Consider the following 25,711-nt stretch of genomic DNA (forward strand, 5'->3'; position numbering starts at 1 on the left):
GTGTAATATTCTAATCTTAATTATTTTGTTTTCAGGAGCTGTAACCAAACAGGTCATAATTATTATAAATAAAAACTTTGAAACATCCATCTGTGTACTTAATCTATAACTGGTTTGGGAGCTGAGTTACTGAAACATGTTAACTTTTCATTAACATTACAACTGATCAAATACGAGTGTAGTTGGAAAACAAACATCAGCTTTAGCTTACCGTCCAACATCTGGGCAACCGGAGGACTCCGGAAGCTTCAATCAGAAGTAAACTTCAGCAGCCGCTTCGATCAAACTATGCAAACCCGCCGGTGAACCTCTGAGTCCTTAAGAGCAGCTAACTGCTGAAACACGTTCTGCTGGGGGAGGCCACACGAAAAATGATACATTCAGGAATTATAGCACTATTTTCTAATAAAGTTGCTGAGCTGAGAGCTCCAACTCACTGGTAAACTGCTAGTTTTTTCTTTTCCAGCCAAGTCCAGTGTGATGCTAACCAACCAATCAGCTGAAGCCTGACGACACCGCCCCTCATTTGCATTTAAACGTTCTTTGATGAAAACACATGCACAAGGAAAAGTCATAAAAGGAGACAAAACAATGACAAAAGAACAAACGTTTGGAGAAAGAAAAGACAGAACAAAAATTTACATTTCTGCTTTTATTTTTAATTATGTCAGTTTTGGTTCTCCATACTTTTACATGCAACCAATGAAGCAGAAAGCTGTTTCCACCTCTCAAAATGGCAACAATAGGAGATTGATAAATCCATATGCTGGATAATGACTGTTAGAAGATCAGAAAAAACCCAAGTTATGAACAATAAAGCTCCTCCTACTGATTTCTTCCTGAATAATCTTTTTCTTCTCATTTACAGCCGGTTGGAAAATGAACCAACTTGATGAAGCCTTCAAAAAACACTCAGCAGAGATGAAGGATCTGGGGGAAAAATCACAGAACCAAACTGAGAAACTGAACCAGAAAATCCAGTTGATCCAGAAATTCAACACCTTTCTGATAAATGAACACTGCAACGGCAGTGGTGAGTATCTAACTGAAATGTTTTTATAAACATTCTAGATTTTTAGGGACAAATTAAACATTTAAAAATAAACAACATATGATAAAATAAATGTAGCTCATTTTTAATTATAACAAGGCAATCTCACTAGAACCAATAAATAATGATACAATCTCAGTATAAACATGATACAAAGGGAAACCTTTTTTTTATTTTATTTTATTTTATTTTTAAATGACAGTGTTATTATTATAATTATTTTCTGTCTCCAGAGTGTTTGCTGTGTCAGACGGGTTGGACCTTCTTCAATGAATCATGTTACTTTTTCAGTAAAGTTTCTCTGACTTGGCTTGAAAGTCGTCGGTTCTGTCAGTTAAAATCTGCTGATCTGGTTGTTATTAATAATCTGCAGGAACAGGTGATCTCTGACACAATCATGTTACAACTTCAGATTTTAAATATGGGATAAAACTCTGTTGACTTGATCATTTTCAATGTTGTAATCAACAGAAATTCATTCATGACAACGTGACTTCAAACTGCTGGTTGGGGCTGTATAGAAATGGGAGCTACTGGTACTGGGTTGATAATCGTATCGACACACTAAGGTAAGAGATTTCACACACAGAAAAAACGTAATAAGAAAAATAAATTAAAAACATTTGTTACATTTCATTGTGTTAAATTATATCTGTCAAAATAGATTATATTTGAATTTATACTTCCTGATGTTTGTGTTTCTCATTTTAAGGTTCTGGTACCCGTCTAACCCGGACTCTAATGATTCATATGCACGCATGTATCTACTGGGGAATTTCACAGCGAGTTGGATCTCAGTACCAAATACAAACTCCTACTCCCCCCTCTGTGAGCAGAAAGCCTTCAACGTGTCTCTAAATTAACTCTGTTTCTATTTCCTCATTTTTCTGCTGCAGTTTTTCCAGATCAACAGATTTTATATAAATAATCAGAATTTTTTCTAAAATTTAACATCAATATATTTAATTTTTATTTTTATTCATTTCACTATTCAGTCAGTATAAATGTGTTCTGTCACATTTATACTGTTTTTGTGACTTTAATAAAAATAAATCCAAGAACTCAAATAATTTAACTCAATATGTTTGGATTTACTTTTTTTCCAAACCAAACTTTGATTTAAGATAAATTATTTGATTGAAACTGAAAAATACTTTTGAAAATTAAACCAAACTTCCCTATAATGAAGTCTTTTATCTTTACATTTTCTGAAATAACAGAGTTGTTGGGTAAATTGTATTATTAGTATTATCAAATATTCGTTGTATCATGTAGCCTTGTAGTTACATTTAGATAATGTTTATGTGTGTTAAATAATTTTGATTCCTTCCTAAGGCCTCCTTGAGAGAGAGAGGTGACAGATATTCCCAGCAGGACTCCCTGGGAGATGGAGGTGTTAGTTGCTCCCAGCAGAGTTTTACAGTCCTGCAATAAACTCTGCTCTGTGCTTCTTTGTGCTACAAAGCCGTTGCTTTGAAGCTATACAACGTGTCCTATTCGACGCCGTGCCTGGAGCAAAAGGATCTAGAGTGTAGATAACATGTGTCTAGATAGTGAATGTTATTAGCGCTGCAACCATGTGATGAATTGTTGACCCCACCCCTTAGGGTTGCAGTGCTCTCTGTGATAGGGACTTTGAAAGTAATAAAAAGAGGAAGCAGACAAATGTGTTTCAGAGCGGTTGGAAATTTGTAACTGAAAGCACATCTCTGTCTGCTCTCCTCGCGAGAAACAAAGAATCTAACTCTCTTGTCTTTCCTGTGTTTGTTTAATAGGTATTTAGACCTGACAAGAGTTTAATAAAGTTTTTCATTATTTAGTTTAGTTTGAAATGTTTATGCCTCTGTTTGTTTTCACTACATGATTGTAATCAGTTAGTTTATGATTTGTTTGCTTGTTTTAGCTTCATGATGTTTATCTGCAGATAAAATAATAAAACTCATTTAATGACGTCGTGTCTCAGCCTGTCTGGGTCCAGATCTGCCTCAGAAAACTGAAGCATGTTTGACTCTGACTGAGGTCGGGTTGGGTTGGCTCGGGTCGAGTCGGGTCGGTTCCCCTCTCACACCATCAGACTCCAGCAGAGACGGACTGAGACTACAAACAGCCCTGGACTTTGACTAGACCGGCCCACAGGAATCGGTACTCTGAAAGTTATCAACACCTGGAATCATGACACAAAACGACATTTAAGCTAAACCAGCACTGATGCAGATTAATGCTGATTATTGATTAATGTAATCAGCTTCACTTTCTACCAGCAGAGATAGAAACCATAAAACTGGTTCTGAAGGTTCTCTGAGCTGTTAGGATGGGTCGGGTTCAGGTATCAGAACCGAACAGTTCCAGATCCGCAGGCAGTGGCGGCTCCAGAATTTATTTCCTGCAGGTGCTAAAGGGGAGCTAATCATTTTACTGAGGATGTTATGATGGATCTTTTACTCTATAGTTATCAACAAACACACGTTAGTATTGCTATTTTAATCTGACTGATTTGCGTTTATTTGAAGCTTAGACATCGGCACGAAGCTTTGAGTCATTAGCCAGATTGCTTCCAGATAATATATTACATAGTTTAAGTTAAAACAGCATTCATGACAAAGGGAAACCCAAGTATTGACCCTTTGCAACTGCATCACTTAATCAATCAAAGCGCCATGTTTTACATCAGAAGTGAGAATCTGGAGTATTGAACTAAGCAGCTTAAGTTGTTTTTCCAAGTTGTTTTTGTCAGTTTATTCATGGTTTCTACTTGCTGGAATCAAGCGAATTTATCTGTGAACGTAGCACAGCTGGTTGGGTCTCATAGACGGCGGGATTTACAGAAGCCTGAAACGGCTATAGCTGAGAAACTGACCCAAACCGCCTCCCTCCTGACGTGTTGATCAAATTACCGACTTTGCCTGAATTCACACCACATGATTTATGTCACTGTGTCATAAACAGCGTTTCCCCTTAAACTGGAGCAACTTAAAAACCTACATAAGACGAGACGCTAATCATTTTATCCCATCCCATATTTTTTTATATTTTATATTTTATTTTTTATTTTATCTACAACTACTACTCAGTGGTAGTTGTTATTGTGTCTTGTCTCTATGCTGTAACTGCAAAGTAATTTCCCTGCTGGGATGAATAAAGTACTTCTATTCTATTCTATTCTATTCTATACATGCTAGGCTACATGACGGCGTGGCACTGTTTCCATGGTTACTGTTGATTAGATGCTATCTTCTCCATAATGTGATATTTTATATCTTTCTAATCATATTTACTTATAAAGTATATGAACGTTAATCTTCTTACCTTGTATAAAGTGTAAATCAATTAAATCAGTAAATCAGTTTGACCCACCATCGCTCTTCTTCTTCTTCTTTGGAGGAAGCTCCTCGTCATCAGCAGGTTTCTCCATCACCGATTTGTCCTTTCTGCATTTTTTCCTTCTCTGCTTCTCTGTTGCCATGGTAACCTCTACTTCCTGCTGGGATCTGTGATCTGATTGGCTGGATTGTCCAGAACTCCGCCCAGTTTCTGCAGGGTCAGCATCATGCTGAGCAGATTTCTTCTTCTTCTTCTTCTTCCTGTTGCAGTCAGAGGGAAGCGGCTCAGTTTCCTCTGCAGACGGATTTCCTCCATCTTCTTTCTGATCCTCAACGTTTCCTCCAATGATCAGCTCTTCTTCTTCTTTTGCCTCTCTTCCTCCCTCCATTTTAACTTTCCTCTTCTTTTTCTTCTTCTGCTTCCTTCACTCTGTGACCTCTGGCACGTTGGTCAAGGTCATTAGCAAAACATCAGCAGGAAAAATGTGAGTTGATATCAGCCATCAGTTACTGCAGCCTTTCTATCAGAGGCTGTGATCATTCCACACATTGATGTTGCAGCCATTCAACGTTAAAATAAAGTTAAAGTTTAAAGCTTAAAGTTTGAATTTAATTTAAATTTAAAAGTTAAAATAATTTTAAAAAAACATTATACAGAGCAAAGAGCTAAAAAGCTGTTACACTGAATGCATCACAACTTGAATATTTATACAGAAACCGAAAATGAAGTTTGCAATTGTTTGGTTTTCTGTTCTTCCTGTTTCCCCCAGCATCATGCATCCATGCAATAAGAAAGAGGAACTTTCTGTTTGTTCTTCTTGAAATGCGAACGTTGTGATTCCTTAGTTTTCCAGGGTTCAGCGACGGCGATGGAGTTCGGCTCAGATATTTATGAAAACCCCGACATGAAACGGAGGAAGGTAAGAAACGCTGCAGGAGAACGACTTGAAATGTTTTAAATGAAATAAAATGAATCTCTGATGAATCTTTCTACTTTAATTTTGCTATGAATTAAAGAGACATGTAAATATAGAACAAGAAAATACTACTTTACTGTTTAATTATTAATTAGCTGTTTTTATTTACTATCAACAATTAAAATACAAACCTAATTTACTTTTGTTTCAGTGAGAAAATTTCAGGTATAATTAAGTTTAATGTTTTAACGCCCATTAACTTTTATGAGACTTTGAAATTATAACAAAAATAATAATTTGTGAAGCCATAAAACTCCCTGATTATTTTGGACTTTTGCTTTTCTTCTAAGTTTCTGATAAATTTACATCAAATATATATTAAAAATCTTTTTTAAATAAACATTTGTCATAGCTATATTACGACTTGTATCTTTGAAATATTAACACTATTAGTGATTATTTTTTATATCTAAGCTTTTTCTTTTAAGTTTCTTCCAAAATTGTTGTTGAATGAACCTGAAAAAAACTTTTTTCAATAATAACAAATAATATGAGAACATATGATTATGAGATTGATAACTGATTTCTAAGAGGAAGTGATTATTACCTGCCTAGTAGTTTACCAGTTGGTAAAAAATGTTTTTAATTTGAAAAGCATTCATTGTTGTATTTTGGTTTATTTGTTAAACTTTCAGTGGCGGATGTGAACGTCTCTTCAGGCGAGGTTTATGAAAACGTTCAGAAAACTGAAAAAGTCAGAAACTCCTGGAGAAAATATGATAATCTCCAGCTTTAAATCATTGGTATTTGTTGATCAATAAATAGTTAACTGATTTTTAAATTATAAAGCAGATCAGGCTGCAATTACATTGATTAATGTTCAAATACTCATTAATATATTTAGCATTTTCCTTCTGTTCATTCAGAGGAACAGCAGAAGATAAAAATAAACTCAACTCAAGCTGCTGCTGTCGCACCAAGTTTTAATCTCCTGATTTCATCCTAATCTGATGATTAATACCAGAAAATCAACGATGCAAGTGTTTCTGAAATTCAACCCGTTTCTGACCATCGGTCACTGCGACAGCAGGCGTGAGTCGCCGACCCGACTGGGTCACGTCTCTGTTGGTCCTACATGTTTAGGGACAAAAACAGCGGAAAAGTTTCAGGAAAACAACATGAAGAATAAATGCAGTTTATTTCTTTGGGCACCGTTTGTAGAGTTAGAGTGAAAAAATAACAGCAATAATTGATTTTATTTAGCCTGTCAAAGAAAAAAAAAGTTTATTTTTACCTTATTATTCCTACATTTATAAATGTCAGAGTTCCAAACTAAATATTTAATTCACCAGATAAATATTTAGTTTACAAACTAAATATTAGTTTGTAAAGTATATATTATGAAGTAATATTTATTTTGTAAACTAAATATTTAGCTTGTTAATTAAACATTTAGTTTCCTTGTGACATGATATATAATACAAATTATTGCTGTTAATTTTTTACTATAACTTTACAAACGGCACCACATATAATTACTTCTTAAAACTAAATTCTAATTTTGTTTTAGATAAGTTGTGATGTGAAGTGACTAAAGTAACTTATTAGTTTTTTTTTTTAGTTTAAATTGATATTTTTTGTCCTGTTTTGGTTTTTTATTCATTGTTTTCGTTTAAATCTATGTTTTTGTCAATTTGTTTTTAGTTAAATGAATGTTTTTAGTTTAGTTTTTTTCTTTTTAGTTTAAATGACTGTTTGGTTTTTAGTTCATTTTTTTAGTTAAATGTATTTTTTTTTATTTAAGTCTCTGTTTTTGCCGTGTTTTTTATTTTAAATGAATGTTTTTTATTTTATTTTTTTTAGTTAAGTGTATTTGTTTTGTAACTGATTTGTTGTCATTATGCCCACATGGACCTGGGTCGGGAAGAAAAAACAAGTATTAGTTTTTATTGCGCCCCCTAGCGGACATGAGGGGTATTTTCTCTTTTCCCTCGCAGTAATGTTCTGACAGTTTTTCTAAGGTTCTTCGGTTCTTCTCCTCTCACTGATGTTTGTGTTTCTCATTTGCAGGTTCTGGCAGTTCGGACCGTTTCCTGTGGTGCGCCCAGCAGCAAACCTGACGTTTAGCTGGTACCGGATGTAAAACGGGCCGACCCGGTCTGCGAGCAGAAGGCCTTCAGAGTGACTTTTAACTAACACCGCTGCTATTTTCTCCATTTTAATTTAAAACTGCTTTTCAGGATCACCAGACATTTCTGAGTCATTCATATAAATATCTTTAGTTTTTAAATGTCATTATTTATTCAGTATAACTCAAAGTCAGCTGGCTGAACTTCATGGTGAGTCAACAGATTCAAATAACGATTTAAATTATGAAATGTTTAAATTATGACTACAACAATATTATAACATTTTTCATACGGCAACATAACATGAACGGATAAATTGGCTTAAAGTAAAATGTCTGTTTAGTGAAACATAAAGTATTTAATTATTTAACAGCTATATCTACCACTGCAGATAAAAAAGAAGGAAGAGAACATTTCTGCCAAAAATCTCTGAAATGTTGAGATTTTTGTTTGCAGGAGAATCAGTTTGGTGGAAATGTTGCGTAAATAATTCAGACTGGATTAATGAATTAATGAGTTACAACATTTAATTTACCTTATAGGGATCAATAAAGTATTTTTAACCCGAATCTATGCTATTATTTTGGGAAGGCGACATTTTGTTCCCCCTGCTGGTCTGAGTGAGTGGTGCTGCAGCGCCCCCTGCTGACCAGCCGCCGCTGGTACAGCTGGTGTTTTTATTCTCTGCTCTGCTGTTTTTGTGACTTTGAAATTGCTGAAATGTTATGTTTTAGTGGCTGCACAGTGGCGACCCCACCTCTAGCTGGAGAGGCACCAGCAGCTCCGGACCCCAGTAGAGACCAGGCTGTCAGATGATGATCATGTTTTAGTTTTCTGTGTGTTTTAAGGTATTTTCTGATCTTCTTCTGTCATAATAGGACATTAATGATGTTGCAAAATGTATAAATTCTTGATTTGAATTTAGTTTTTTCATTTTGTTTGTGTCTTCAGGTATTTCATTGTGTCTTTTTTGTAATGTTTGTAAAAGTATGATTTTATTGTGATGTTAAACAGACAAAAGCGGTGATAACATTATTTTATTACTTAAGAAATGTTAAAAAGTGAGAATCACACATCTGGAATGTCTCGTTTCTCCAAATACATCAGAACAGAAAATACTAAAGGAAAATACGTCTGAAGCCACGCAACAATTAGTATTGTAATAATAATATGAGGCAGAGAATCATGTAGAACAGGGGTGTCAAACTCAATTTCACCAAGGGCCACTTCAGCATATTGGCCACCCTCAACGGGCCACATTGACCGTATAAATCAGGAATGCCCAAGAGCAGTTCTCCAGACTGCAAATTTTAGATGTGTCCCTGCTAAAACATTCCCCACTCAGTTCTGTAGAGGCCTATGAATGAGTCAATGATCCAGGTGTGTTAGAGAAAGAACGTTGCAGAGTGATAGGTCTGGAAAACTAGACTTGGGCAACCCTAGCATAAATGTATGAAAATACAATGTTAAAAATAAATTAAAAAACACCTCGTATTGTTAAATAACTGATTTTATGTATTCAAGTTTTAAATATTACATTTGAGTTTGCATGGACGTAAAATTACTGCTCAGTTTAAAAATTACAAAATTTTTAAACTGCTCAGCTAAACTTCGCTCTTTAGCTTGTTAGCTTGTCGATGTTTCAGTTTTATTCCCTGGGAAAATTAATCTTTGTCTGCTTTAAAGATAAGCAGACAAAGAATAAAAACAAGTTTTGATATTAACTCTCAACGTCATTCACAAAACTTTTTCATTATTTATTACACAACAAACATGTATTTCACATAAGAACAAAACAATTAGGTGATGTTGCCTGTCCTTGAACACAAAGCTGATCCTCTTCACCCCGTCACCAACTCACACACATCCTCATTGTGTTGTGTTGTGTAAATAAACAAAACACAAGCAAAATCAATAAACTATATACATAATCCAGTATACTGAGTTTTGGTTTTACATTCATTCTATTTAAATTTAGTTTGTTTGTGCTTACCAATGTTTCCCCCTGGTCGGTTCGTCCATGTCCGGTTTTAGTTCTATTCTGTGGTGATCCGCAAAACGGCGTGTAGGTTTTCGTCAGTAATGCGCGATCTGGTCTTGGTCTTGTTTAAATTAATTATTGAAAACATCCGTTCGCACAGATCGGTGCTTCCAAACATGGACAAAACACGAGCTGCGTGGAGTCGAAGCTGTGGCATCAAATCAGGGGCAGGAGACGGTAAAAGTCCTCGATTGAAACATCACGGGACTTCGCTCGTTAGCTTGTTAGCTTGTCGGTGTTTCAGTTATATTTGCTGGGAAAATTAATAATCAGCTTGAGGTGACTCTGCTGCACTCTAGTGGCGAGAAGCCGTAATGTTGGCTGGTAAGAATCGGAAGGTATTATGGGAGATGTAGTTTGTAGTCAATTCGTGCTCAAAACTTATTTGAAGTCAATCAATGGGGCTGTAAAACGGTGGTGGAGGGGAGAGGGCCACATAAAATGACGTAGCGGGCCACATGTGGCCCGCGGGCCTTGAGTTTGACACATGTGATGTAGAGGAATCATTCAGTTATCAAAACAATAAATCTTTAATTTCAGGAGTTAAAATCCTTTAAGAGGAACTTGGTGTGGCAGAAGACACGAGGCCAAACAAGGCCAGGTTTCCTCCCCAGGAAACACGATCACTGCAGAAATGAGAATCCACACAGCACAGTGAAACCCAGCAGGGATTAAATCTCTTAATCTGTAATTGATGTAAACAACATTGCATCTTGCAGACATATTGTATCTGGGTTCTCTCTGCATTTTTTGTGTTTTCTCCTTTATTTCTATAAACTTCCAGTTTCACATCCCGTCTCTGGGCCTTTACAAGTTCATCGTCTGTGACGACACCAATCCTTTCTTGGGCTGCTGGAGCCACAAACGTCCCTAGATGTGAAGACGCCTCAGTGGACTGAAGATTAAGCAACTAGTTTACTGCTGGTTTCAGTTAAACGGCTCTGGAGATCAGGAAGCCTGACGAGGATCCTGGTCTCTGGCCGATTTTTCACTGACACCCAGCCAGCTGCTCCACCCACCTAACCAGCTGCTCCACCCACCTAACCAGCTGCTCCACCCACCTAACCAGCTGCTCCACCCACCTAACCAGCTGCTCCACCCACCCGGCCAGCTGCTCCACCCACCTAACCAGCTGCTCCACCCACCCAGCCAGCTGCTCCACCCATCTAACCAGCTGCTCCACCCACCTAACCAGCTGCTCCACCCACCTAACCAGCTACTCCACCCACCTAACCAGCTACTCCACCCACCTAACCAGCTGCTCCGCCCACCCAGCCAACTGCTCCACCCACCTAACCAGCTGCTCCGCCCACCCAGCCAGCTGCTCCACCCACCTAACCAGCTGCTCCGCCCACCCAGCCAGCTGCTCCACCCACCTAACCAGCTGCTCCACCCACCCAGCCTGAAAGTTTTGTAGCCACCTCAGAGAATGGTGGTCAGTTCGCAGTATAAACTCTTTTCCCAAAAGAAAATGCTTAAAATATTTGGTTTAGGTTTTCATACTCGACATGGTAAAGGGAAAAGCTGTTTATGACACAGTGACATAAATCATGTGGTGTGAATTCAGGAAAAGTCGGTAATTTGATCAACACATCAGGAGGGAGGAAGTTTGGGTCAGCAGGGCCGGCACAAGCCTCCATGGGGCCCTAAGAGAAATTTGGTTTTGGGGCCCTTTAGTTCTGCTAACAATGTGAATCGGCTGGAATCAACAATTAGAATATTAGATCATTTGCTTACCTGCTATAAACTTACTGTATCTCTGACAGTTCTGTTTACATTATATCCTATGCATGTATAATGTACAGTAGCATATACTGTATTTATCTGCCAGTTGATCTCTGGGCGGCGATTTGCTTAATTTTGGGGGCTTGTGATTGGCCGGTAATAACATGTGAAGCCCATATGATCCCCTGATCTTATTTTTGCCAGCAAAGGTTTATAAATCGTCTCTGTCCTCTTCTTCTCTGCAGTGACAGGTTTGACTGACAGACCGGCCCAACAGGTCAGGTCTGCATGTTCACAGTTAACAATATTCACCCCACTGTTGCCAACTCAGCAACTTTCTTGCTATATTTAGCGACACTTCAGACAAAAAAAATTGGTATCGGCCAAAATCAAAATCGGTAGGTCAGGTTCTTTAAAGATCGGTAACCAGAGATCAGCCAGAAAGCTGCAATCGGTGCAGCCCTACACACATATTCATGACATTTTCTGATTAAATAAATTTCTCTTAAGCGTTACTCCAATAGCTAAACATGTAATTTACACCAGGTGAGTTTTTCTCCCCTGAGAATGTGGACCGGTACCGGTACCAGGTTGATTCTGAGCCTACAAATGATTTTAACAGAAGTTTCACATACGTTATAAGTTAATGTAAAAATAATGTTTGTTTTAGCCACAAAATGATTTTGCTCAGCAGCAAACAACAAATCCCAACTACAGCATAGAGCAGCTCTTCATGTAGCCTGACGTAAAAACATTTTGCTAGACAATGTCAAACATTGAGAAGTTTTAATTATTCTTGTCAAACGTTTTCAAACTGTTTTGAAGCCAAAATACCTCAGAAATATCCAGAGAAATATAAATAAACCTCAGAAATATCCAGAGCCAACCAGGAGAATCAACTCATTTAAAGCTTAAACTCAGTTTCACACAAACTCAAAGACTCTAGCATAAATGTTTGGCTGTTGAACTGAACCGTTCAAAGTCGCTACAAAGCTAATTAGCAACGTCACAAATCTTTTTGATGAACATTACATTACAAAGACACATTAAAACAAATCTTTATTGTGGCTTTTTTATATTCCTCCTCTTTTCTTTCTCCCCAAAGGATAAGTCCTTTTTGAGACATTGTTTTGATGACTTATCTTCTACTGGAGCTTTGGACATCTGGACATCTGGACGTCTGGACATCTGGACGTCTGGACATCTGGACATCTGGACGTCTGGACATCTGGACGTCTGGACATCTGGACGTCTGGACGTCTTGACATCTGGACGTCTGGACGTCTGGACATCTGGACGTCTGGACATCTGGACGTCTGGACGTCTGGACATCTGGACGTCTGGACGTCTTGACATCTGGACGTCTGGACATCTGGACATCTGGACGTCTGGACGTCTGGACGTCTGGACGTCTGGACATCTGGACGTCTGGACGTCTTGACATCTGGACGTCTGGACGTCTGGACATCTGGACGTCTGGACATCTGGACATCTGGACGTCTGGACGTCTGGACGTCTGGACATCTGGACGTCTGGACATCTGGACGTCTGGACGTCTGGACATCTGGACGTCTGGACGTCTTGACATCTGGACGTCTGGACATCTGGACGTCTGGACATCTGGACATCTGGACGTCTGGACATCTGGACATCTGGACGTCTGGACGTCTGGACGTCTGGACATCTGGACGTCTGGACGTCTGGACATCTGGACGTTGCCCGGCAGCTCATGTTACAGCGAAGCGAGCGGTACCTACCGCGGCCACCAGGGGCCCCCAAGAGCAATTTATTTTTCTTTTTGTCCATAAAATAATGATTTCTACATACATTATCAAATATATTATTGTAAAAACAAATAACTTCATGACGAAATTGTGTGTTTTTGTTATTATAATGACAGAAATCGATACTGGAAAAAAAAAAATCTGCTCCACTGAGGGGGCCCCTTGTTGGCCCTGGAATCCTAAGGGGCTGCTTAGTTTGCTTATGCCTTGGGCCGGCCCTGTGGGTTGGTTTCTAATAGCTGCTTAAAGCTTCTGTAAATGTGAGTTACGCTCACAGACAAATGAACTCGACTCGAACAAGAAGAAACCGTGAATAAACGGACAAAAACAATTTTAGAAAACAATTTCAGTTTCTCTGTTCATGGAGCCTCGAATGATTAAGTGATGTAGTTGGAAAGCGTGAATAGAAAATAATAATATTGTATCTGGGCATCTTTGGATCATTTTATAGTTTTGATCTAAGAAAGATACAGAGAGTAAAATAATTACCAAACCTGGTTTTCAATGTTCTTCAAAATAAATATATTGTTCTTCCTCTTTAGATGAGGTTCCTCTTCTTTATGCTGCTGTCCCAGATTTATTTTGTTATATTTAAAATTTTTCCGGTTTTTTGGTTCTGTATTGATACATGACTTCTCTGTCTAGAAATGTCAACGGCTGAATGCTTTTTTTAAAATAAAACAATAGACAAGGCTGTTTCTGTTCCCCTGGTTTTTACCCATAGATACACATTTAGTTACATTAATCTGGCTTTAGAGGAAACATTAAATTATTCAGGAAACATCAAGAGGTTAATGAGATTCAGCTCAGTTCACTGAAATTTGACTGTATTAACAAAATACTGAGAGTTTTTGTTGTGCATCATGTCTTTAGGAGCTGGATCAAAACAGGAAATGACGAGTTTATTTGGTTCGTTTTGCTATTTTGAACCAATTGATAATAAACCATCAGGTGCAGTTGGAAACATTTAATCTGATTCTTTTCTTCCATTTCTCTTCACTTTGGTTTATCAAATGTTTAAATGGTGAGCTTGGCAGATGGTTGTGTTTGTTTTTCTGAAGACAGTGAACAAACTATCACTGCCTTCCTGTTTGAGCAGAGAAACAAACAGAAAGCAGGAACGGTTTGTTTTATTTTATATAAGCTTCTGGTTTAAAAATTAAAGTTTTTTGTGTTTAAGTAAATTCAACAAACTCAGATTTGTTAAGGTAAGTGAAGTTACTTTAGTGAAGTTATCTTCACTAAAATTGGACAAGTTAATGTCACTCGATCTGTTAATTTAATGTTTGTGTGGATTTATTTGTTTAAACAAACAAGAGTGATGATAATATCTTAGTCAGGAAATGTTAAAAAGTGAGAATCATAAAACTGGAACATCTCTTCTGGCTTTTTTAATCAGAACAGAAAAGACAAATGGAAAACAAGACAATTTAATTAAACACATTTATCAGAAAACCTGTATTTAAAAAAAGAATACATTGACGGTTTCTGTGGTTCCTGTTTTTAGAGGAACTTTCTGGTGAATTGTTGAGACGCTGCTATAAAAGCGTCTGCAGCTTCTCCAGTTCTGCAGGTTCCAGAGATGGCAGTGAATCTCGGTTCTGGAGGTTATGATAATCCCGTCTTCAAAGCCCGAAAAGGTGAGAAACAGCTTGAGAATATTTCTACAGGTTTATTATGAGAAGGAAAAAATGTCATTTATCTCTGATAAACCTGCAAGTTTATCATTAATTCTACTTTAATTCTGTTATGACATTAATATTACAGAATTATGAATAAAATAATTTAAATAGGGCACCAGATAATGTTCTATGTATTACTGTTTAATTATTAGTTACCTACTTGTAGAAAAATCTGTTTTTGTTCCCCAGTGGGGAAATTCAGGTAGTGAAGTATAAACTTTTCATTTAAAAGTTGTTCATTTGTTTTAAACTGAGTTTAAAATTAAAGAATAAAAATGTCTGTAGACCTAAACGCTCTGATTTTCCTTTTATTCTAAGTTGTTACTGACTTTAAACCAAAAGTTTGTTCACACAACCAGAAGAAAAGTAATTAATAATGAATAAAATCAGAACAGAGGAAGTGATTTTATTATCTGCCTCCTTCATTTTCTGAAAACCATTTATTGTTGTTTCTTTGTTTTTACTTTCAGTGACAGATGTGAAAGTTTCTTCAGGCGACGTTTATGAAAACCTTCGGAGAGCTGAAAACTGTAAGAAACTGTTGGCTAAATTATTCTGACATAGAAAACTGGAAAACTTTATGAAATAAATGTAACGAATTAATTCATTGGTATTGATAGACAAATAGTTTATAACTGCTTTCTAAATAATTAGTCTAAAAACATTAAATAATCTGAGTTAAAAACAGGAAAACAAAGAACTTACAGAGAGGAAAATAATAACTTCTCCTTTTTAGTGATAAAATAAAAACCAGCTGATTGATTCTGTATTGGTCTGTGTGAAAATCCTCTTAAGGTCAAAAATATTCATACAATTTTATCATCATTGTGTTAAAATCAAGAGAGAAATAATCAAAACATTTATTTTTAATAATTTGTGTTTTATTATTTAGTGTCTTTATGTTTTTAATTTTATTCAGGCGAACAGCAGAAACCAAAATCAAACTCTGACGTGACGCCCAAAGAAACTGCTGCTATGATGCCGAGTAAGTTTTAATAAATTCATTATAATCTGCTAATTATAAGAACCAGAACATTTCATTCAGAGGAGGGTTTAACTAACCCTGTTAATCCATCAGGATTAGGCCTGTAATCTGTTTCTAGGCAGATTAACCAAACACCTGGAGGAGTTTCTTGGTTTAGGTTTGACTTTCTTCTAGGAAATAAAACTATTTAAACGACTATTTACTTGTATCAGTTATTTTTATTAGGTTTTGGTTATGTTGTTGTGAATCGTAAAGATTTATTTTGCTTCTTTGTCACATTTAAATATTTCACACAAATTTTATGTCAGACAAAGTTAATGTAAGAAAATACAAAATTTACATTCAAATGGGTTTTTACTCTTAATGGGCAACAAATCAGCCTGGATTAAAGTCTAAAGGTAATTGTGTTTTTACTGGTTGGGTGACCTTTGGTATTTTCTGAAATACCGTTTTAGTTTTATTATTACATTATTACATCAAAATGTAAAACTAAAATGTTTTGTGAAATATAAGAAGTGGCGAGGTCAGCTACTTTTCTCTTGTTGCTTTCAGAGATTTTTAAGGGTCAGTTTCATGTAAAATCAACCTTTTAATCTTTACATCATGTTATAAAAACATTCCTGGAGTGTTACCTTCATTCTTTCATACATGTGTGAGAAATGATTGAATCTCCATGGTAACCACTCAGACGGCTGGTTGGACCAACAACGCTCTCTGTGTGTAACGTCTCTAACTGTTCATTACTGCTGTAGTTCTGTTACAGACGTCTGGTTGATTCTTCACAGACGTTAAAGTCCATCTGGTTCTGGTTTCGGTGGGGATCCTGTCCGTCCTGCTGCTGGTCAGCATCGGGTTCTTCTCCTGGGGTAAAAGTCTCTCTGTCTTCACAATCAGGTTCTTCAGGTCATTTTTCTCCAACAAAACAGCTGAAATTATTTCCATGTTGACAAACTTCAACAAACCTGCAAGAGCTTGAGCGCTTTCAGAAAAATGTAGACAGAATGAAGGAAGATTTTAATGAAAATAAACTTGTTAAAAGTAGAATTACATTAAAGCTTCGGCTAAAATTTTACTTTTGGTCTTGAAACTGGTCGTTACCCAGTAGGTTGTTGCTAGGTAACCAAAGAGTTGATGAAACCAACATGTCCGTCTTGTAATCTGTATGAATTAATAATTTCCTATGAAATCTGTTACTGTTCTTTAGCTTAAACATTTTACAACAATAAAACTCATTGTATTGATTTTTTTTCTTAATAATCTTTTTCTTCTCATTTACAGCCGGTTGGAAAATGAACCAACTTGATGAAGCCTTCAAAAAACACTCAGCAGAGATGAAGGATCTGGGGGAAAAATCACAGAACCAAACTGAGAAACTCAGCAGGCAAATGGAAAACTTAAATGAAAAATCACAGAATGAAACTGAGAAGCTGAACCAGACAATCCAGTTGATCCAGAAATTCTACACCTTTCTGATAAATGAACACTGCAACGGCAGTGGTGAGTATCTAACTGACGTTATTCCCAGGGCAGCGTGAACGTTTCACAAAAACCCAACATAAGATCAAATAAATGTAGCTCATTTCTAATTATAACTGACAAACAAGAATCAATAATTACTGATAAAGTCTCAGTGTAACAGTAGAACTATGATACAAAGGGAAACTTTTTTAAATAGTATTTAGTATTGTAATTATTTTCTGTCTCCAGAGTGTTTGCTGTGTCAGACGGGTTGGACCTTCTTCAATGAATCATGTTACTTTTTCAGTAAAGTTTCTCTGACTTGGCTTGAAAGTTGTCGGTTCTGTCAGTTAAAATCTGCTGATCTGGTTGTTATTAATAATCTGCAGGAACAGGTGATCTCTGACACAATCATGTTACAACTTCAGATTTTAAATATGGGATAAAACTCTGTTGACTTGATCATTTTCAATGTTGTAATCAACAGAAATTCATTCATGACAACGTGACTTCAAACTGCTGGTTGGGGCTGTATAGAAATGGGAGCTACTGGTACTGGGTTGACCGTCGTATCGACACACTAAGGTAAGAGATTTCACACACAGAAAAAACGTAATAAGAAAAATAAATTAAAAACATTTGTTACATTTCATTGGGTTAAATTATCTCTGTCAAAATAAATTATATTTGAATTTATACTTCCTGATGTTTGTGTTTCTCATTTTAAGGTTCTGGAGGTTGTCTGACCCACAGTCTTATCATTCATATGCACTCATATATCGAACGGGGAATCCCACAGCTAGTTGGGCCTCAGCACCAAATACATACTCCTACTCCCCCCTCTGTGAGCAGAAAGCCTTCAAAGTGTCTCTAAATTAACTCTGTTTCTATTTCCTCCTTTTTCTGCTGCTTTTCCAGATCAGCAGATTTGATATGATCAGAATTTTCTCTAAAGTTTAATATGAATATATTTAGTTTTTATTTTCTGTGGCATTTCACTATTCAGTCAGTATAAATGTGTTCTGTCACATTTATACAGTTTTTCTGACTTAAAAAAATCCAAGAATTAAAATAATTTATCCATCCATCCATCCATCCATCTTCTTCCGCTTATCCGAGGTCGGGTCGCGGGGGTAGCAGCTTCAGAAGGGAGGCCCAGACTTCCCTCTCCCCGGCCACTTCTTCCAGCTCTTCCGGGGGAATCCCGAGGCGTTCCCAGGCCAGCTGAGAGACATAGTCCCTCCAGCGTGTCCTGGGTCTTCCCCGGGGCCTCCTCCCGGTGGGACATGCCTGGAACACCTCACCAGGGAGGCGTCCAGGAGGCATCCTGGCCAGATGCCCGAGCCACCTCAACTGGCTCCTCTCGATGTGAAGGAGCAGCGGCTCTACTCTGAGTCCCTGCCGGATGACTGAGCTTCTCAACCTATCTCTAAGGGAGAGCCCAGCCACCCTACGGAGAAAACCCATTTCGGCCGCTTGTATCCGCGATCTCGTTCTTTCGGTCAAGACCCAAAGCTCATGACCATAGATGAGGGTGGGAACGTAGATCGACCGGTAAATCGGGAGCTTCGCTTTTTGGCTCAGCTCTCTCTTCACCACGACGGACTGGTACAGCGCCCGCTTGACGGCAGACGCTGCGCCAATCCGCCTGTCGATTTCCCGCTCCCTTCTTCCCCCATTTGTGAACAAGATCCCGAGATACTTGAACTCCTCCACTTGGGGCAGGACACCCCCCCTGACCCGGAGAAGGCACTCTACCCTTTTCCGGCTCAAGACCATGGCCTCGGATTTGGAGGCACTGATCCCCATCCCGGCCGCTTCACACTCGGCTGCGAACCGCTCCAGCGAGAGCTGCAGATCACGATCTGATGAAGCCAAAAGGACCACATCATCTGCAAAAAGCAGAGATGAGATCCTAAGGCCACCAAATCGGATCCCCTCAACACCTTGGCTGCGCCTAGAAATTCTGTCCATGAAAGTAATGAACAGAATCGGTGACAAAGGGCAGCCCTGGCGGAGTCCAACTCTCACCGGAAACGAGCCCGACTTACTGCCGGCAATGCGGACCAGACTCTGACACCGGTCATACAGGGACCTGACAGCCCGTATCAAAGGGCCCGGTACCCCATACTCCCGGAGAACCCCCCACAGGGCTCCCCGAGGGACATGGTCGAACGCCTTCTCCAAGTCCACAAAACACATGTAGACTAGTTGGGCGAACTCCCATGCACCCTCCAGGACCCTGCTGAGGGTGTAGAGCTGGTCCAGTGTTCCACGACCAGGACGAAAACCACACTGCTCTTCCTGGATCCGAGGTTCGACTATCCGACGGACCCTCCTCTCCAGGACCCCTGAATAGACCTTGCCAGGGAGGCTTAAGAGTGTGACCCCTCTGTAATTAGAGCACACCCTCCGGTCCCCCTTTTTGAACAGGGGGACCACCACCCCAGTCTGCCAATCCAGGGGAACTGCCCCCGATGTCCATGAGATATTGCAGAGTCGTGTCAGCCAACACAACCCTACAACATCCAGAGCCTTAAGGAACTCCGGGCGGATCTCATCCACCCCCGGGGCCTTGCCACCGAGGAGCTTTTTAACCACCTCGGCGACCTCGTCCCCAGAGATTGGAGAGCCCAACCCAGAGTCCCCAGGCTCAGCTTCTTCAATAGAAGGCATGTTGGTGGGATTGAGGAGGTCTTCGAAGTACTCTGCCCACCGGCCCACAACGTCCCGAGTAGAGGTCAGCAGTACACCATCCCCACTATAAACAGTGTTGGTGCCGTACTGCTTCCCCCCCCTGAGACGCCGGATGGTGGACCAGAATCGCCTCGAAGCCGTACGGAAGTCTTTCTCCATGGCCTCTCCAAACTCCTCCCACGCTCGAGTTTTTGCCTCAGCAACCGCCCGAGCCGCATGCCGCTTTACCTGCCGGTACCCATCAGCTGCTTCCGGAGTCCCACAGGCCAAAAAGGCCCGGTAGGACTCTTTCTTCAGCCTGACGGCATCCCTCACCGAAGGTGTCCACCAACGGGTACGAGGGTTGCCGCCACGACAGGCACCGACAACCTTGCGGCCACAGCTCCGACCGGCCGCCTCGACAATGGAGGCACGGAACACGGTCCACTCAGACTCCATGTCCCCCACCTCCCCCGGGACGTGTTCGAAGTTTTGCCGGAGATGGGAGTTAAAGCTCCGTCTCACAGGGGATTCCGCCAGACGTTCCCAGAAGACCCTCACAACACGTTTGGGCCTGCCAGGTCTGACCGGCTTTCTCCCCCGCCACCGGAGCCAACTCACCACCAGGTAGTGGTCAGTGGACAGCTCCGCACCTCTCTTCACCCGAGTGTCCAAGACATACGGCTGCAGATCCGATGAAACGATGACAAAGTCGATCATCGAACTGCGGCCTAGGGTGTCCTGGTGCCAAGTGCACATATGAACACCCTTATGCCTGAACATGGTGTTCGTTATGGACAATCCATGACGAGCACAGAAGTCCAACAACAGAACACCATAAAATAATTTAACTCCATATATTTGGATCCACTTTTTTCATAGAGTAAATGTTAATTAGTGTGACATTTTTCTTGATTTGCTGTTATTTGATATTTAAGCTGTTCATTAATGACACTATTAATAATATTATATCAAGTTTATTAAAGTCTGTGTGGCCATAAATCCTCCACCTTAAAGAATGATTGTTCTTTAATTCAGTTTGATTTGTTTTATTGTCCCATTTAATGAAAGTGATGCAGATTAAAATAGATTTTTATAGTTAATTTTTTGTGATCATGATGACAGAAACATTAAATGTTTTAATATTAGGCTGTTTGTGGATTTTCTAACAAGTTTAATATTTGCTTTATTGTAAAATTATTATTATTGACCTCTAAGACAAAACTGTGAAGTCTGGACAGGATTGCAAAAGCAAACTTTGATTTAAGATCAATTATTTGATTGTAATTGAAAAAGAATTTTAAAACTTTTCTATGTAGAAACATTTTATCTTTGTTTTTGAAATAACTTATGATAAAATGTTTCATTATTTACTGTATTTTAGTTTGAAATGTTTATGCCTGTTTGTTTTCACTACATGATTGTAATCAGTTAGTTTATGATTTGTTTGCTTGTTTTAGCTTCATGATGTTTATCTGCAGATAAAATAATAAAACTCATTTAATGACGTCGTGTCTCAGCCTGTCTGGGTCCAGATCTGCCTCAGAAAACTGAAACAGGTTTGACTCTGACTGAGGTCGGGTCGGGTCGGTTCCCCTCTCACACCACCAGACAGTGTTACAATATTTAATCATGACACAAAACGACATTTAAGCTAAACCAGCACTGATGCAGATTAATGTAGATTGTAGAAATGTTTTTATTCCAGTTATGCAGAAACTGCAGCTCAACCTGAATAAACAACAAAACTGTTTTTATGAATCCAATTGATCTAATCTTATAATCAATCTTATTAATAACTGTTTGGTGGAAATGTTGGTAAAATAAATGAGGTTTATGTAAATCATTGATGCTTTGTGAGGGCAGAGATAATTTCATCAGAAAGTTTCACATTTATTTCATAAATCTAAGCATTTTTCTAGATGTTTCCATCAGTGTAATTCTGTTTTCATCGATATTAAGTCCAGATTTCATTCTGACGGTTCGTTAAAAATCCAGGAATCCAGAGAAAAGCAGCTTCACTTTCTACCAGCAGAGATAGAAACCATTAAACTGGTTCTGTGAGTTGTTAGGTTGGGTCGGGTTCAGGTATCAGAACCGGACCATAGTTCCAGGTCGGCAGATCAGAACCAGCGTCTCAGTTTGACCCACCTTCGCTCTTCTTCTTCTTCTTTGGAGGAAGCTCCTCGTCATCAGCAGGTTTCTCCGTCACCGATTTGTCCTTTCTGCTTTTTTTCCTTCTCTGCTTCTCTGTTGCCATGGTAACCTCTACTTCCTGCTGGGATCTGGGATCTGATTGGCTGGATTGTCCAGAACTCCGCCCAGTTTCTGCAGAGTCAGCATCATGCTGAGCAGATTTCTTCTTCTTCTTCTTCTTCTTCTTCCTGTTGCAGTCAGAGGGAAGCGGCTCAGTTTCCTCTGCAGACGGATTTCCTCCATCTTCTTTCTGATCCTCAACGTTTCCTCCAATGATCAGCTCTTCTTCTTCTTCTGCCTCTCTTCCTCCCTCTGTTTTAACTTTCCTCTTCTTTTTCTTCTTCTCTGGTTGAAAACCTGCTTCAGGACTTTCATCACCGCTCAGTTCACTGCAGCTCTCTGTGCATTTCTTCTTCTTCCTGCGGTTCGTCTCCTCCGGATGAGTCGCTGTGTCACAAACATCTGGAGAACTTCCTGTTTGGCTCTTTTTTCCATATTTGGTCAGGAACTCTGCTTCCTGCTGCTCCAGTCTGGCCAGCTTGGCGCTCATGGTCAGCCCGTGCCGCGCGCCTCTGGGAGCAAAACAACCACAGGATTCATAAAGAAACGTTGGCGCTTCGACCTTTTATGGCGGCGTGTTAGGACCGTGTAGATTTAAAAGGACATTTTTGACAAAAAACGCACATTTTGAAATTAATCTCTGAAATTTTCTAGAAGAAACTTGAAAAGCTGAACATTTTCTAAATATTCAGAAATTTCCAAGTTTTTTTTATTTTTTTATTTTCTGAGATTAATTTAAACAGTTTTTTGATGGAAATTCACTTTTTTCTATCCATCATGGCCCTAAAACGCCGTCGTATTCTTTAGGATTTTATCCATTTTGTTTTAATTTTCAACTTACTTGTGAGCCGTTCGTCCTCCACAAACCTTCATCAGATCAGCGTCTGAAAGTCTGAAGAAAAAAGTTAGATTTTTATCTGAAAACCTGAAATATGAGTAATTAATTAAAACAGCTAAAACCCATAAATCCCATGAATTTATAAAAAGTATTTCTGGGCTTTATGGTTTTACATCCTAGATCCAGAACAAGTTAAATTAATGTTTTCCCTTTAAACTTGACACAAACCCATGATGGGTTTTTTCTATTAATTTTTTTTTTTGGATTTCTTCCGGTTATTTTTCTCCGACCTGAGGAGTTTCTGTTCTGCTCAGACTGATTGAAATCTTTAGTATGTTGCTGATTTCAGCAGCAGGAACTGGAAACCAGTCAGGATGAAGGGAAAGATGAAAACAGCATGTTGGGAAAAAGCTTCTTTCATGTTGGGTGTCAAATTCCGAAGAAAAAAGTAATTTATTTCCATTTTAAGTTTCACATGAACTGGAAATCAACTGGGATTCAGAGATAATAGAGAACTTTACCTGGTGGTGCTGGACAGATCCAGTTTCTGCTCCTCTTCCTCATCTGAGCTGCTGCTGTCTGAACTCGGGGCCTTCGGCTCCGGCTCCTCCTGACCGGACAGCAGCGTGGCCGACTGGAACAGACCAAGACGTTTTTCCCTCTAACGTTGACCTACGACCCCGGAGCTCCGCCCCACAGACAGAACCTTTACCTTGACAAAGCGGCCGTACAGTTTGGATTTGTTCTGCAGGAATTTCCGAGGCTTTTTGTTGGAGATCGCTCCCTCCTCTTCCTCACCTTCCTCAGGCGTCTTTTTTAATCTGATTCCATTCTGAAGGAAACAGAAAAGTTTTCAGACTCGATTTGGAAGCAAAATATGACGACGTATCAGGGTCACTGTAGATAGAAAACATATATATGGATTTCTGCCAGGAAAGGCAGAAATTTTGATATTTATGTCAGAAGTTTTCTAGAAAAACAAGAATATTTCTGGATTTGAAAAGTTCAAAATTTCGTAGAAAAATAAAATCTCAAATTTTCTAGAATAAAAAAAAACATGGAAATTTCAGAGTTTCAATAGGTGAAGATTTTTGAGTTTTTGTAGCAAATTTGATTTTTCAAACTCAAATTTCCACATTTTTCTTCTAATTTCTTATTTTTAGCTTTTTGGTGGAAGTTTTCAGCTTTACTCGTCACAAAATGTTTAATCATAGTGAGACGAAGTTTTCATTCAGCTGATGGGGATAAAACATGAATAATCTCAGAAATCTACGGCGCTCCTTTGAGGACATGGGGGGGAACTTGTTGTGACCTGATGTGTGACCTTTGACCCACCTGGCCGGCCTCCACCTGCAGACTGGACGAGGCTTTATTGAAGACGTGATCCCACCAGTGGAAGCTGAACTGCTCTCCTTCCCGGTGGCCGATCTGAAGGAACAAGCAAAGCTCCTGGCTCTGATTCCTGCAGATGTTTAAAACCCAGATCTGCCACCGGACTCACCCCTCCTTTGTCACATTTGACCTTGACCTTTATGGCCTCTGATATGCCGTTCTCCGCTCGGCCCAGTCCTTTCCCTGGAGAGAGAGCGGACCCAGTAAGACCCAGACTGGTGACTGTTACCTGCTGGTTTCTGATGGTGTGGACGTCGCTCTCACCGTGTTCCCAGCCGTGACTCAGGAGCAGCTGCTCTGCAAACTTCAACCCTCGGCTTTTCTCCTGCTCAGCTTCAGCCATCTGAGAGGAAACGTGACACTCAGCTGGAGAAACCAACGAATTAAACACATTCACAGCTGAAACTGGGTCTCATTTAATCTGCTTACTTAGTTACTGCAGAACAAACTGCAATCCGAACATTTCTGGCACCAATATTCACATCGACACAGGAAAATCATTTTCTACGTAAGTTTTCAAACTTTTGCAGCAGCACACAGACAAATCCTTCAGAATCAAGCGATTTGATTCAGAAACAGTTTTACTATTCAGTCTGTTTAAATGATGTGACTGACAATAAGAAAAGACCATGTAAACACACAGATCTAGTTATATTTCTAAAAAACGTGGCTCCGTTTATCATTCAGTCATTAATAATCACAGGAAGCTCCGGAGGTTCTGCACCGGAAAACCTTCACGGTTTGAATAAAATGCTTTTTACTTCAAACAGCAGCAAAACATTAGATGTAGCTTTAGATCCAATTAAAACTGACAGTTTTAGGGATGAACTCAGAGCTTTGCCCTAAAATATAAATGATTGACGTCATCTAAACATGTCCGCCATCAGCAGCATCCAATCAGATCGCTGCATTAATCCCTAAAAAAAACTCAACAATGAAACCGGCTTCATGTTAAAAAGCAGAAGATGTTTAACGGACCTTTTCTTCACGTCTGTTTTGTTGAAGTTTCCTCACCCGGTGGAAAAACCACGTGTTTCCTGAATGAAACCGGAAGTAGATTTCTTCTTCTTCAAACGCCGGTACGCTTTACCGCCACCTACTGGAAGGCACCAGGAAAGATCCCAAATGAAGACGGAAGAGGGATCTTTGTCCAAATGTGCCAAAAATTATTCTCAATTAATGGTAAAAACTAGCCGTTCAAACTATTTTAATTATAATAAAAATATCTGAATATATGTGAATATTATTGAATATATTAAAAGACAACTCAAGTACTGAGTAACTGATGATAAAATTGATTTAATGTTGTTTTTTTTAATAATATAGATAAATAGATGCAGCTTTATAAAAGGATAGTTATGTGCAGATTCTGGCATTTTGAAGACGAGAATTAAAAAGTTTAACAATTTTTAAAATAAATTTGTTCCAACATCAAATTTATGAAACACATATTTATA

General features: G+C 39.0%; 2 protein-coding genes across 4 annotated transcripts; one reads left to right on the top strand and one right to left on the bottom strand.

Moving 5' to 3' along the window:
• Positions 1 to 14,265: 14,265 nt before the first annotated feature.
• Positions 14,266 to 18,027, top strand: LOC114142398 (asialoglycoprotein receptor 1-like). Of its 2 annotated transcripts, XM_028013668.1 has the most exons (8): positions 14,273 to 14,607; positions 15,120 to 15,179; positions 15,569 to 15,634; positions 16,420 to 16,500; positions 16,913 to 17,131; positions 17,342 to 17,487; positions 17,580 to 17,677; positions 17,821 to 18,027. In XM_028013668.1, the coding sequence occupies exons 1-8, from the start codon at positions 14,550 to 14,552 to the stop codon at positions 17,969 to 17,971; spliced, it is 879 nt and encodes a 292-aa protein (XP_027869469.1). In that variant the 5' UTR covers positions 14,273 to 14,549; the 3' UTR covers positions 17,972 to 18,027. The 2 variants fall into 2 exon arrangements, 1 of the variants encoding a protein (XP_027869469.1); XR_003594999.1 differs by having other exon boundaries at positions 14,266 to 14,607; positions 16,387 to 16,500; positions 16,913 to 17,677.
• Positions 18,028 to 21,449: 3,422 nt separating this feature from the next.
• gpatch4 (G patch domain containing 4) lies at positions 21,450 to 25,378 on the bottom strand. Of its 2 annotated transcripts, none has more exons than XM_028013660.1 (8): positions 25,233 to 25,378; positions 24,519 to 24,597; positions 24,364 to 24,437; positions 24,198 to 24,290; positions 23,575 to 23,694; positions 23,384 to 23,496; positions 22,866 to 22,916; positions 21,450 to 22,536 (listed from the first exon to the last, which is right to left on the bottom strand). In XM_028013660.1, exons 2-8 carry the CDS (start codon positions 24,595 to 24,597, stop codon positions 21,906 to 21,908), a joined length of 1,161 nt encoding a protein of 386 aa, XP_027869461.1. In that variant the 5' UTR covers positions 25,233 to 25,378; the 3' UTR covers positions 21,450 to 21,905. The 2 variants fall into 2 exon arrangements, with proteins under 2 accessions (XP_027869461.1, XP_027869462.1); XM_028013661.1 differs by having other exon boundaries at positions 24,519 to 24,620; positions 25,233 to 25,349.
• Positions 25,379 to 25,711: the final 333 nt, after the last annotated feature.

Source organism: Xiphophorus couchianus, chromosome 3, assembly GCF_001444195.1.
Source record: "Xiphophorus couchianus chromosome 3, X_couchianus-1.0, whole genome shotgun sequence".
Classification (NCBI taxonomy): Eukaryota; Metazoa; Chordata; class Actinopteri; order Cyprinodontiformes; family Poeciliidae; genus Xiphophorus; species Xiphophorus couchianus.

Coding starts and splice junctions, on each gene's coding strand:
- LOC114142398 (XM_028013668.1), top strand. CDS start 14,550: ATGGCAGTGAATCTCGGTTCTGGAGGTTATGATAATCCCGTCTTCAAA. Junction 16,501..16,912: donor CATCGGGTTCTTCTCCTGGG/GTAAAAGTCTCT, acceptor TCTCATTTACAG/CCGGTTGGAAAATGAACCAA. Junction 17,678..17,820: donor CGTCGTATCGACACACTAAG/GTAAGAGATTTC, acceptor TCTCATTTTAAG/GTTCTGGAGGTTGTCTGACC.
- gpatch4 (XM_028013660.1), bottom strand. CDS start 24,597: ATGGCTGAAGCTGAGCAGGAGAAAAGCCGAGGGTTGAAGTTTGCAGAG. Junction 23,497..23,574: donor TGTACGGCCGCTTTGTCAAG/GTAAAGGTTCTG, acceptor GGTCTGTTCCAG/TCGGCCACGCTGCTGTCCGG. Junction 22,917..23,383: donor GATCTGTCCAGCACCACCAG/GTAAAGTTCTCT, acceptor TTTTTTCTTCAG/ACTTTCAGACGCTGATCTGA.